Here is a 14,794-nt window from a genome sequence, read left to right as displayed (position 1 = left end):
ATTGGTGTCAGTGGGAGGAATAGTGCCCCCATCATTGGTGTCAGTGGGAGGAATAGTGCCCCCATCATTGGTGTCAGTGGGAGGAATAGTGCCCCCATCATTGGTGTCAGTGGGAGGAATAGTGCCCCCATCATTGGTGTCAGTGGGAGGAATAGTGCCCCCATCATTGGTGTCAGTGGGAGGAATAGTGCCCCCATCATTGGTGTCAGTGGGAGGAATAGTGCCCCCATCATTGGTGTCAGTGGGAGGAATAGTGCCCCCATCATTGGTGTCAGTGGGAGGAATAGTGCCCCCATCATTGGTGTCAGTGGGAGGAATAGTGCCCCCATCATTGGTGTCAGTGGGAGGAATAGTGCCCCCATCATTGGTGTCAGTGGGAGGAATAGTGCCCCCATCATTGGTGTCAGTGGGAGGAATAGTGCCCCCATCATTGGTGTCAGTGGGAGGAATAGTGCCCCCATCATTGGTGTCAGTGGGAGGAATAGTGCCCCCATCATTGGTGTCAGTGGGAGGAATAGTGCCCCCATCATTGGTGTCAGTGGGAGGAATAGTGCCCCCATCATTGGTGTCAGTGGGAGGAATAGTGCCCCCATCATTGGTGTCAGTGGGAGGAATAGTGCCCCCATCATTGGTGTCAGTGGGAGGAATAGTGCCCCCATCATTGGTGTCAGTGGGAGGAATAGTGCCCCCATCATTGGTGTCAGTGGGAGGAATAGTGCCCCCATCATTGGTGTCAGTGGGAGGAATAGTGCCCCCATCATTGGTGTCAGTGGGAGGAATAGTGCCCCCATCATTGGTGTCAGTGGGAGGAATAGTGCCCCCATCATTGGTGTCAGTGGGAGGAATAATGCCTCGATGTCGGTGTCATTGGCAGGAACTATGCCCTACTGTTCCTGATAGTGGGGGTAATAATGGCCCAAGCCCCCTGGATAAAAGGAAGCAAAGGGCCACATCCGGCCTCAGGGCCACAGTTTGGAAACCACTGTTCTAAAATCTAGATTGTTTTGCTATTTGCAACATACTTCTCTCTTTCCTTCTCATCGATCAAACCTGCAATGTTAGAGTGAATGTCTCCTCGGATATTGTGCTACCGCCAATAGTAGCTGCCACTACCACTGATTAGGTCACAAGTCCCCTTCCTCTCTTCCAGCACTCTCTCTCCGGAAATGCCAAAGTGAAGCCTTTTGACCCCGTAGTGACCTGCAACCAAGAATGTATTATCACCACCTTCCAGGACGTCTACTTTTACTCTGATAGCTTTGAAGAAGCCAAAGAAAAAATGAGGTAAATATTATATATATAGAATAACCGTACAGCTCTATTCCAAATTTTAGGACTGTAAAAATTTTCATTTTTCTAGGCAAAACTAAAGCCAGATATAACCATTCTTTGAATATTATAGCCCTTGAAGCAGACTTATAAAGTAAACCGGACTCCTTATTTCGCAGTTCATTGTATTGGATATATATTATATATGCATGTTTATTTATTTCATTTAATTTTTTTTAAACAATTACCTTTTGCTGTAAAAATTGGAATTAGTGCTGCCTCTAGTGGCTACTCATGTTTTTGCAGTGATGGGTAGGTTTTCACACCTTCCATCCAATAAATACGCCCAGGAAGCACATTAAATTCTCAAATACAGGGAAATTAGACTATATGCACATATTTTTTTAAATTTTAAATGTATTTGAATTACTTCTATTACATAAGAAAGCTTCATCAGTGCACCTCTCTGATGTATGTTCATTTTGTTACCAGTATCTGACTTTTCCTGATTAAAGTGTTACTAAACCCCGAACCCTGCATTCACTATATCCGCTCTCCCCGGACCCGGCATTCACTATATCCGCTCTCCCCGGACCCTGCATTCACTATATCCGCTCTCCCCGGACCCCGCATTCACTATATCCGCTCTCCCCGTACCCGGCATTCACTAGATCCGGTCTCCCCGGACCCTGCATTCACTATATCCGCTCTCCCCGGACCCTGCATTCACTAGATCCGGTCTCCCCGGACCCCGCATTCACTAGATCCGGTCTCCCCGGACCCCGCATTCACTAGATCCGGTCTCCCCGGACCCCGCATTCACTAGATCCGGTCTCCCCGGACCCCGCATTCACTAGATCCGGTCTCCCCGGACCCCGCATTCACTAGATCCGGTCTCCCCGGACCCCGCATTCACTAGATCCGGTCTCCCCGGACCCCGCATTCACTAGATCCGGTCTCCCCGGACCCCGCATTCACTAGATCCGGTCTCCCCGGACCCCGCATTCACTAGATCTGGTCTCCCCGGACCCCGCATTCACTAGATCTGGTCTCCCCGGACCCCGCATTCACTAGATCTGGTCTCCCCGGACCCCGCATTCACTAGATCTGGTCTCCCCGGACCCCGCATTCACTAGATCTGGTCTCCCCGGACCCCGCATTCACTAGATCTGGTCTCCCCGGACCCCGCATTCACTAGATCTGGTCTCCCCGGACCCCGCATTCACTAGATCTGGTCTCCCCGGACCCCGCATTCACTAGATCTGGTCTCCCCGGACCCCGCATTCACTAGATCTGGTCTCCCCGGACCCCGCATTCACTAGATCTGGTCTCCCCGGACCCCGCATTCACTAGATCTGGTCTCCCCGGACCCCGCATTCACTAGATCTGGTCTCCCCGGACCCCGCATTCACTAGATCTGGTCTCCCCGGACCCCGCATTCACTAGATCTGGTCTCCCCGGACCCCGCATTCACTAGATCTGGTCTCCCCGGACCCCGCATTCACTAGATCTGGTCTCCCCGGACCCCGCATTCACTAGATCTGGTCTCCCCGGACCCCGCATTCACTAGATCTGGTCTCCCCGGACCCCGCATTCACTAGATCTGGTCTCCCCGGACCCCGCATTCACTAGATCTGGTCTCCCCGGACCCCGCATTCACTAGATCTGGTCTCCCCGGACCCCGCATTCACTAGATCTGGTCTCCCCGGACCCCGCATTCACTAGATCTGGTCTCCCCGGACCCCGCATTCACTAGATCTGGTCTCCCCGGACCCCGCATTCACTAGATCTGGTCTCCCCGGACCCCGCATTCACTAGATCTGGTCTCCCCGGACCCCGCATTCACTAGATCTGGTCTCCCCGGACCCCGCATTCACTAGATCTGGTCTCCCCGGACCCCGCATTCACTAGATCTGGTCTCCCCGGACCCCGCATTCACTAGATCTGGTCTCCCCGGACCCCGCATTCACTAGATCTGGTCTCCCCGGACCCCGCATTCACTAGATCTGGTCTCCCCGGACCCCGCATTCACTAGATCTGGTCTCCCCGGACCCCGCATTCACTAGATCTGGTCTCCCCGGACCCCGCATTCACTAGATCTGGTCTCCCCGGACCCCGCATTCACTAGATCTGGTCTCCCCGGACCCCGCATTCACTAGATCTGGTCTCCCCGGACCCCGCATTCACTAGATCTGGTCTCCCCGGACCCCGCATTCACTAGATCTGGTCTCCCCGGACCCCGCATTCACTAGATCTGGTCTCCCCGGACCCCGCATTCACTAGATCTGGTCTCCCCGGACCCCGCATTCACTAGATCTGGTCTCCCCGGACCCCGCATTCACTAGATCTGGTCTCCCCGGACCCCGCATTCACTAGATCTGGTCTCCCCGGACCCCGCATTCACTAGATCTGGTCTCCCCGGACCCCGCATTCACTAGATCTGGTCTCCCCGGACCCCGCATTCACTAGATCTGGTCTCCCCGGACCCCGCATTCACTAGATCTGGTCTCCCCGGACCCCGCATTCACTAGATCTGGTCTCCCCGGACCCCGCATTCACTAGATCTGGTCTCCCCGGACCCCGCATTCACTAGATCTGGTCTCCCCGGACCCCGCATTCACTAGATCTGGTCTCCCCGGACCCCGCATTCACTAGATCTGGTCTCCCCGGACCCCGCATTCACTAGATCTGGTCTCCCCGGACCCCGCATTCACTAGATCTGGTCTCCCCGGACCCCGCATTCACTAGATCTGGTCTCCCCGGACCCCGCATTCACTAGATCTGGTCTCCCCGGACCCCGCATTCACTAGATCTGGTCTCCCCGGACCCCGCATTCACTAGATCTGGTCTCCCCGGACCCCGCATTCACTAGATCTGGTCTCCCCGGACCCCGCATTCACTAGATCTGGTCTCCCCGGACCCCGCATTCACTAGATCTGGTCTCCCCGGACCCCGCATTCACTAGATCTGGTCTCCCCGGACCCCGCATTCACTAGATCTGGTCTCCCCGGACCCCGCATTCACTAGATCTGGTCTCCCCGGACCCCGCATTCACTAGATCTGGTCTCCCCGGACCCCGCATTCACTAGATCTGGTCTCCCCGGACCCCGCATTCACTAGATCTGGTCTCCCCGGACCCCGCATTCACTAGATCTGGTCTCCCCGGACCCCGCATTCACTAGATCTGGTCTCCCCGGACCCCGCATTCACTAGATCTGGTCTCCCCGGACCCCGCATTCACTAGATCTGGTCTCCCCGGACCCCGCATTCACTAGATCTGGTCTCCCCGGACCCCGCATTCACTAGATCTGGTCTCCCCGGACCCCGCATTCACTAGATCTGGTCTCCCCGGACCCCGCATTCACTAGATCTGGTCTCCCCGGACCCCGCATTCACTAGATCTGGTCTCCCCGGACCCCGCATTCACTAGATCTGGTCTCCCCGGACCCCGCATTCACTAGATCTGGTCTCCCCGGACCCCGCATTCACTAGATCTGGTCTCCCCGGACCCCGCATTCACTAGATCTGGTCTCCCCGGACCCCGCATTCACTAGATCTGGTCTCCCCGGACCCCGCATTCACTAGATCTGGTCTCCCCGGACCCCGCATTCACTAGATCTGGTCTCCCCGGACCCCGCATTCACTAGATCTGGTCTCCCCGGACCCCGCATTCACTAGATCTGGTCTCCCCGGACCCCGCATTCACTAGATCTGGTCTCCCCGGACCCCGCATTCACTAGATCTGGTCTCCCCGGACCCCGCATTCACTAGATCTGGTCTCCCCGGACCCCGCATTCACTAGATCTGGTCTCCCCGGACCCCGCATTCACTAGATCTGGTCTCCCCGGACCCCGCATTCACTAGATCTGCTCTCCCCGGACCCCGCATTCACTAGATCTGCTCTCCCCGGACCCCGCATTCACTAGATCTGCTCTCCCCGGACCCCGCATTCACTAGATCTGCTCTCCCCGGACCCCGCATTCACTAGATCTGCTCTCCCCGGACCCCGCATTCACTAGATCTGCTCTCCCCGGACCCCGCATTCACTAGATCTGCTCTCCCCGGACCCCGCATTCACTAGATCTGCTCTCCCCGGACCCCGCATTCACTAGATCTGCTCTCCCCGGACCCCGCATTCACTAGATCTGCTCTCCCCGGACCCCGCATTCACTAGATCTGCTCTCCCCGGACCCCGCATTCACTAGATCTGCTCTCCCCGGACCCCGCATTCACTAGATCTGCTCTCCCCGGACCCCGCATTCACTAGATCTGCTCTCCCCGGACCCCGCATTCACTAGATCTGCTCTCCCCGGACCCCGCATTCACTAGATCTGCTCTCCCCGGACCCCGCATTCACTAGATCTGCTCTCCCCGGACCCCGCATTCACTAGATCTGCTCTCCCCGGACCCCGCATTCACTAGATCTGCTCTCCCCGGACCCCGCATTCACTAGATCTGCTCTCCCCGGACCCCGCATTCACTAGATCTGCTCTCCCCGGACCCCGCATTCACTAGATCTGCTCTCCCCGGACCCCGCATTCACTAGATCTGCTCTCCCCGGACCCCGCATTCACTAGATCTGCTCTCCCCGGACCCCGCATTCACTAGATCTGCTCTCCCCGGACCCCGCATTCACTAGATCTGCTCTCCCCGGACCCCGCATTCACTAGATCTGCTCTCCCCGGACCCCGCATTCACTAGATCTGCTCTCCCCGGACCCCGCATTCACTAGATCTGCTCTCCCCGGACCCCGCATTCACTAGATCTGCTCTCCCCGGACCCCGCATTCACTAGATCTGCTCTCCCCGGACCCCGCATTCACTAGATCTGCTCTCCCCGGACCCCGCATTCACTAGATCTGCTCTCCCCGGACCCCGCATTCACTAGATCTGCTCTCCCCGGACCCCGCATTCACTAGATCTGCTCTCCCCGGACCCCGCATTCACTAGATCTGCTCTCCCCGGACCCCGCATTCACTAGATCTGCTCTCCCCGGACCCCGCATTCACTAGATCTGCTCTCCCCGGACCCCGCATTCACTAGATCTGCTCTCCCCGGACCCCGCATTCACTAGATCTGCTCTCCCCGGACCCCGCATTCACTAGATCTGCTCTCCCCGGACCCCGCATTCACTAGATCTGCTCTCCCCGGACCCCGCATTCACTAGATCTGCTCTCCCCGGACCCCGCATTCACTAGATCTGCTCTCCCCGGACCCCGCATTCACTAGATCTGCTCTCCCCGGACCCCGCATTCACTAGATCTGCTCTCCCCGGACCCCGCATTCACTAGATCTGCTCTCCCCGGACCCCGCATTCACTAGATCTGCTCTCCCCGGACCCCGCATTCACTAGATCTGCTCTCCCCGGACCCCGCATTCACTAGATCTGCTCTCCCCGGACCCCGCATTCACTAGATCTGCTCTCCCCGGACCCCGCATTCACTAGATCTGCTCTCCCCGGACCCCGCATTCACTAGATCTGCTCTCCCCGGACCCCGCATTCACTAGATCTGCTCTCCCCGGACCCCGCATTCACTAGATCTGCTCTCCCCGGACCCCGCATTCACTAGATCTGCTCTCCCCGGACCCCGCATTCACTAGATCTGCTCTCCCCGGACCCCGCATTCACTAGATCTGCTCTCCCCGGACCCCGCATTCACTAGATCTGCTCTCCCCGGACCCCGCATTCACTAGATCTGCTCTCCCCGGACCCCGCATTCACTAGATCTGCTCTCCCCGGACCCCGCATTCACTAGATCTGCTCTCCCCGGACCCCGCATTCACTAGATCTGCTCTCCCCGGACCCCGCATTCACTAGATCTGCTCTCCCCGGACCCCGCATTCACTAGATCTGCTCTCCCCGGACCCCGCATTCACTAGATCTGCTCTCCCCGGACCCCGCATTCACTAGATCTGCTCTCCCCGGACCCCGCATTCACTAGATCTGCTCTCCCCGGACCCCGCATTCACTAGATCTGCTCTCCCCGGACCCCGCATTCACTAGATCTGCTCTCCCCGGACCCCGCATTCACTAGATCTGCTCTCCCCGGACCCCGCATTCACTAGATCTGCTCTCCCCGGACCCCGCATTCACTAGATCTGCTCTCCCCGGACCCCGCATTCACTAGATCTGCTCTCCCCGGACCCCGCATTCACTAGATCTGCTCTCCCCGGACCCCGCATTCACTAGATCTGCTCTCCCCGGACCCCGCATTCACTAGATCTGCTCTCCCCGGACCCCGCATTCACTAGATCTGCTCTCCCCGGACCCCGCATTCACTAGATCTGCTCTCCCCGGACCCCGCATTCACTAGATCTGCTCTCCCCGGACCCCGCATTCACTAGATCTGCTCTCCCCGGACCCCGCATTCACTAGATCTGCTCTCCCCGGACCCCGCATTCACTAGATCTGCTCTCCCCGGACCCCGCATTCACTAGATCTGCTCTCCCCGGACCCCGCATTCACTAGATCTGCTCTCCCCGGACCCCGCATTCACTAGATCTGCTCTCCCCGGACCCCGCATTCACTAGATCTGCTCTCCCCGGACCCCGCATTCACTAGATCTGCTCTCCCCGGACCCCGCATTCACTAGATCTGCTCTCCCCGGACCCCGCATTCACTAGATCTGCTCTCCCCGGACCCCGCATTCACTAGATCTGCTCTCCCCGGACCCCGCATTCACTAGATCTGCTCTCCCCGGACCCCGCATTCACTAGATCTGCTCTCCCCGGACCCCGCATTCACTAGATCTGCTCTCCCCGGACCCCGCATTCACTAGATCTGCTCTCCCCGGACCCCGCATTCACTAGATCTGCTCTCCCCGGACCCCGCATTCACTAGATCTGCTCTCCCCGGACCCCGCATTCACTAGATCTGCTCTCCCCGGACCCCGCATTCACTAGATCTGCTCTCCCCGGACCCCGCATTCACTAGATCTGCTCTCCCCGGACCCCGCATTCACTAGATCTGCTCTCCCCGGACCCCGCATTCACTAGATCTGCTCTCCCCGGACCCCGCATTCACTAGATCTGCTCTCCCCGGACCCCGCATTCACTAGATCTGCTCTCCCCGGACCCCGCATTCACTAGATCTGCTCTCCCCGGACCCCGCATTCACTAGATCTGCTCTCCCCGGACCCCGCATTCACTAGATCTGCTCTCCCCGGACCCCGCATTCACTAGATCTGCTCTCCCCGGACCCCGCATTCACTAGATCTGCTCTCCCCGGACCCCGCATTCACTAGATCTGCTCTCCCCGGACCCCGCATTCACTAGATCTGCTCTCCCCGGACCCCGCATTCACTAGATCTGCTCTCCCCGGACCCCGCATTCACTAGATCTGCTCTCCCCGGACCCCGCATTCACTAGATCTGCTCTCCCCGGACCCCGCATTCACTAGATCTGCTCTCCCCGGACCCCGCATTCACTAGATCTGCTCTCCCCGGACCCCGCATTCACTAGATCTGCTCTCCCCGGACCCCGCATTCACTAGATCTGCTCTCCCCGGACCCCGCATTCACTAGATCTGCTCTCCCCGGACCCCGCATTCACTAGATCTGCTCTCCCCGGACCCCGCATTCACTAGATCTGCTCTCCCCGGACCCCGCATTCACTAGATCTGCTCTCCCCGGACCCCGCATTCACTAGATCTGCTCTCCCCGGACCCCGCATTCACTAGATCTGCTCTCCCCGGACCCCGCATTCACTAGATCTGCTCTCCCCGGACCCCGCATTCACTAGATCTGCTCTCCCCGGACCCCGCATTCACTAGATCTGCTCTCCCCGGACCCCGCATTCACTAGATCTGCTCTCCCCGGACCCCGCATTCACTAGATCTGCTCTCCCCGGACCCCGCATTCACTAGATCTGCTCTCCCCGGACCCCGCATTCACTAGATCTGCTCTCCCCGGACCCCGCATTCACTAGATCTGCTCTCCCCGGACCCCGCATTCACTAGATCTGCTCTCCCCGGACCCCGCATTCACTAGATCTGCTCTCCCCGGACCCCGCATTCACTAGATCTGCTCTCCCCGGACCCCGCATTCACTAGATCTGCTCTCCCCGGACCCCGCATTCACTAGATCTGCTCTCCCCGGACCCCGCATTCACTAGATCTGCTCTCCCCGGACCCCGCATTCACTAGATCTGCTCTCCCCGGACCCCGCATTCACTAGATCTGCTCTCCCCGGACCCCGCATTCACTAGATCTGCTCTCCCCGGACCCCGCATTCACTAGATCTGCTCTCCCCGGACCCCGCATTCACTAGATCTGCTCTCCCCGGACCCCGCATTCACTAGATCTGCTCTCCCCGGACCCCGCATTCACTAGATCTGCTCTCCCCGGACCCCGCATTCACTAGATCTGCTCTCCCCGGACCCCGCATTCACTAGATCTGCTCTCCCCGGACCCCGCATTCACTAGATCTGCTCTCCCCGGACCCCGCATTCACTAGATCTGCTCTCCCCGGACCCCGCATTCACTAGATCTGCTCTCCCCGGACCCCGCATTCACTAGATCTGCTCTCCCCGGACCCCGCATTCACTAGATCTGCTCTCCCCGGACCCCGCATTCACTAGATCTGCTCTCCCCGGACCCCGCATTCACTAGATCTGCTCTCCCCGGACCCCGCATTCACTAGATCCGCTCTCCCCGGACCCCGCATTCACTAGATCCGCTCTCCCGCAGTATGCAGAACATGGAAATGCAATTATTTTAGTAAATATAAACTGCTAAATACCTTTTCTCATCAGCAGTATATAGCAGTCTTGTGACTTCTATCAGTGTCTGGCCAAGTACTGGTTAAAGCTAGTAGGAGGAGTTTTCAGTTTACTAGGAGGATGCAGAACCCCCTGATCCTCTGTCTTGACAGTGCTGATTGGCCCTGTGCTGATCACATGCACGCTCCCAAGAAAAAACAAAACAAAAAACCTCTCTAGTAATACACACCAAACTGAGCATGTGCAGAGTGCCACCTAGAGCTCTGTACTATTTGAAGATGGATTGGGGACAGTAGAAAAATGGGATGATCAGAGAAGACAGGATCAAACAGCATTTTTACACAATGCGGAGGATTAACCCCTTAGGTTCCACAGTGAGTATAACAAGCACGCTTTACTACATATAAAGACTGATCTTACTGTTGTGGGTTCAGTAACACTTTAAGCTCTGCCAACTGCGATATTCATTGATTCAATGAGTTCCCTTATGGGTCACTGGAGAAGCCTTCTTGGATTTTTTACTGGCACATGGCGGGACGTAGTTCTAAAATCAGGGAAAGCAAGACTCCAGTAAGCTAAATCAGAAAGGTGCACCAAATAAGCTTCCATTACTAATGAAACAGGACTGTGTATCTACATGCAATTCTTTAGGTAACCCTTAACCTGAGCTAAACCATGAAACTTACCCCCTAAATCTATCTGCCAGCCTTAACCTGTTAACCTATCCTGAACCTAAGCAAAAGAATAAAAAAAATGCAAAGGCCTAGTGCATTACCTGATAAAAAGGTTTATTGAATTCATGCCAAAGATATACTTGCGAAATGCCCACAGACCAAAAGCATTAAATATATAAAACCCAAGTGAGAAGAGGTCAGGATGTGGAGAGGTGTCATCGAGACCTAGGTATGGCTCAGACAAACAAGCTGATGTGTTTTGAGGGACAAGCCCCCTTCTTTACCTCTTCAGAGGTGATATGATACACAGACTAGGGGGGGTTGTTCCTTCGAAACCTGCCAGCTTGTTTTTTGAGCGATGACTAGATCTCGATGACATATCTCCACATCCTGATCTCTTCGTACTTGAGTTCTATGTATACAATGCTTTTGGCATTTTGTGAGTTTGTCTTTTTGCATGTTTTTATTTCAATAAACCTCTTTAACTGGGTAATGCACTAGGTCTTTGCACCTTTTTTTTGTATTCTCCTCATTTTAGTAGCAAGTTTCCCCAAATCGGAAGAGTGTTGCATTGGTGAAGCATTCCTGTGTAACACAAGATGCTGATAAGTTCCCTACATTGACACACTACCTGGCAACAACATCCTTGGTGCTTTAGTGGCAACCTTTTGGATTCGTCTGTTTACCCCAAACCTAAATACACCCCAACAGGAGACCTTCATTGCTAAGCCTAACCTATTAGAATGTTACAGGTCATTGAGGTAGACTTGTTGGACAGTGGAAATTTTAGAAGAAAAATATTTAAATCTAGCTGTGGGCAGAAAGCTATACTAAAAAGTATTCATTATAGTATGTACTCAAGGATTTTATGGACACTTGATTAGGGAAAGATATACATATAAGATGGGAATTAAAAAATATTCAAGGGACCGTAATGGGTGCAGCAACAGGCCCAATTAGCTGTTTGTACCATATTCACATTTTAAAACATAGTACAATTTTTGCTTCATGTATTATATTATCAATATATAATTTTTTTTCTCTAGGGAGTTTGCCAAGACAATTAAGCGCCCCTTTGGACTGAAATACAACCCGTACACCCAAAGTGTGCAGGTACTAAAAGACACCAGAAGCATCACCAATGTGGTGAGTGACTTACGTCATGACTTGGACATTGTCAGCGATGCCCTGAACAAGATGAACAAGCAGCTTGGAGTCTGATGGAATGCAGAAATGGAGAGCCTCAGAGTAGACGCTATAACTCTCCACCACCAATGATGATGATGACCATTTTCAATTTTTAACTACGTGTTTGTTTCAGAATATTATTTATCAATGAAATTCTATACTAGAGCATGAATGTTACAGTTTTGTCCAGAGATTTATTTTTATAAACTATATATAAATAGCTGAGACTAGAGACTAGATGTAACTGTTGGCTTTTTTCTGAAAGTACAGAAAACCAGTGGCAGAAAGATTCCACAGTACTTGGCAATATCGTATATCCCTTCAAATAATATTTATCCTTGAATTCCTGAATAGTCAATATACATATATGAACCAGCAACTCTGCTGAGGAACTTAATTCAACAAGTTGAAGGACCAATTTAAGTAATGATGGCTATCCCCCTTGTAATCCTTCAGGGGTGTAACTGAACTTCTTTGGGCCCTGAAAGAAGACATTCATTATTAAAAATACATATATAAAATCTTTGTACAATATAACCAACCTGTAAGAAAAAGAAAAATATAATATACACTAAAATGATGCTAATTCTTGTGAACTGTGAAGAAAAGTGCTATATATTTTTGAATCATGGACAAAAATGGCCCTCCCAGGACTATGGAGTAATGGTGGCTCCCTTTGCTGTACCAATTACTGCACTGCTAATGGTTTATAAAAATTGCAGCTGACAGCTCACAAAGAACTAACAAGCTCCATTTATTTTGTACTGATCTAAAACTTTTATATTTATCCAATTGTTTCCTACAAATTAAAGTTGGTGTCTGTGATTGGATGCTGTCTGTAAACAATCATATGTTTAAGTTATAAGTTTTTGAATACTTTAAGAAAATTTCTTCCTCCAACAATTGTATTGATTTACTGTGTTGCTAAAAACATTACTCCATATATTAGAAAAAATTGTTAAAACTGTATGGCAGGGCAGGGCAATATTATCATCATAAGTACCCGTTCTCTATCTTATTCCCCTATGACCTTCGAGATATACAGTGGGGCAAAAAAGTATTTAGTCCGCCACCAATTGTGCAAGTTCTCCAACTTAAAAAGATGAGAGAGGCCTGTAATTGGCATCATAGGTAGACCTCAACTATGAGAGACAAAATGAGAAAACAAATCCAGACAATCACATTGGCTGATTTGGAAAGAATTTATTTGCAAATTATGGTGGAAAATTAGTATTTGGTCAATATCAAAAGTTCATCTCAATACTTTGTTATATATCCTTTGTTGGCAATGACAGAGGTCAAACGTTTCCTGTAAGTCTTCACAAGGTTGGCACACACTGTTGCTGGTATGTTGGCCCATTCCTCCATGCAGAGTTCAGTGATTGAGATTGAGGGAGATTATCAGTGGTCTTGTATGTCTTCCATTTTCTAATTATTGCTTCCACAGTTGATTTGTTCACACCAAGCTGCTTGCCTATTGCAGATTCAGTCTTCCTAGCCTGGTGCAGGTCTACAATTTTGTTTCTGGTGTCCTTCGACAGCTCTTTGGTCTTCACCATAGTGGAGTTTGGAGTGTGACTGTTTGAGGTTGTGGACAGGTGTCTTTTATACTGATAACGAGTTCAAACAGGTGCCATTGATACAGGTAATGAGTGCAGGACAGAGGAGCCTCTTAAAGAAGAAGGTACAGGTCTGTGAGAGACAGAAATCTTGCTTGTTTGTAGGTGACCAAATACTTATTTTCCACCATAATTTGCAAATAAATTCTTTCCAAATCAGCCAATGTGATTGTCTGGATTTTTTTTCTCATTTTGTCTCTCATAGTTGAGGTCTACCTATGATGCCAATTACAGGCCTCTCGCATCTTTTTAAGTGGGAGAACTTGCACAATTGGTGGTGACTAAATACTTTTTTGCCCCACTGTACATTTACTAAAACTGGTGCACTCAGAATCTGGTCTTCTACCTTCAGCTTGTTCAATTATGTTTTGACAATAAAACCTGGACGCTGATTGGTTTTTATGTAGAGCTGCACCAAATTTTGCACCATGCAGTTTTACTAAATAACCTCCATTGTGTCCAGTATGATGTGTTTTGTTTGCTTGTTGAAGGATCTGTTTATTCAGATTTTTGTAGTTAAAGTGAAACCTTCCCGGGACTGTTAAAATGTATAAGACACTACAGTATAGGTAATTTTTGACTATGCCCATTGTTCCACTTTAACACCATTAGGGTTAGTGTCTTATACATTATTACAGTTCAGAAAAAGCAGAGAGTAATGGTTTGACCTCAGAGTTACGCAGGACACCATTGCTGATGTATTACAGTACGGCCTGCCACAGGACTAGTCTGATAATATAATCCCCTGTAAGCAGATAGAGGCATTAATGATGAACGTGAGCACTATGTCATTGCATGTCATTAATGCAGAGATCACTCACGTTCCTGGTATTTAGGTAAGTAACTTTAATTTCAAATACATGCTGCTCCAGATTGTCACTGTATCAATAAAGCATTGGATAATTATACCTCAGAACCCTCTGGAGATTGGAATTGTTGGACTACTTGCTATAGTGCGGACATTATAAGTAGGTCATTGGATAATTATACCTCAGAACCTTCTGGAGGTTGGAATTGTTGGACTACTTGCTAAAACGCGGACTTTATAAATAGGGCATCAGATAATTATACCTCAGAACCTTCTAGATATTGGAATTGTTGGACTACTGGCTAACATGGGGACATTACTATTTAATTAAAATAGATTTCCTTAAAAAAAAAAAAGAAACCTTGGTCTTGAATTGACCAAGATGGAATAACCCAGCAATGATTTTTTTGGAAAAATTTTTTTACAAAACCTTAAAACCTTTTCCTTTGAATTAAGGAGTTTGCTCTACATTTTTGAAAACATGTAACTATCTAGTTGAGCACTAGTTGCCAACCAGTT

General features: G+C 51.7%; 1 protein-coding gene across 1 annotated transcript in view; it reads left to right on the top strand.

Moving 5' to 3' along the window:
* The window catches only part of TPH1 (tryptophan hydroxylase 1), a 36,262-nt gene extending 23,568 nt beyond the window's left edge, over positions 1-12,694 (top strand). The window contains exons 10-11 of the mRNA XM_089658175.1: positions 1,151-1,284; positions 11,707-12,694. Coding sequence (XP_089514301.1) covers positions 1,151-1,284; positions 11,707-11,881 — 309 coding nt within the window. The 3' untranslated portion in view covers positions 11,882-12,694. The remainder of the gene's footprint in view (positions 1-1,150; positions 1,285-11,706) is intronic.
* The last annotated feature ends 2,100 nt before the right edge of the window (positions 12,695-14,794 follow it).

Source organism: Staurois parvus, unplaced genomic scaffold (assembly GCF_062004578.1).
Source record: "Staurois parvus isolate SC_StPar_1 unplaced genomic scaffold, SC_StPar_1.0 ptg001054l, whole genome shotgun sequence".
In the NCBI taxonomy this organism is placed as follows: domain Eukaryota; kingdom Metazoa; phylum Chordata; class Amphibia; order Anura; family Ranidae; genus Staurois; species Staurois parvus.
Note: the sequence above shows the minus strand (reverse complement) of the source record. Positions and strands in the feature narration are given on the sequence as shown.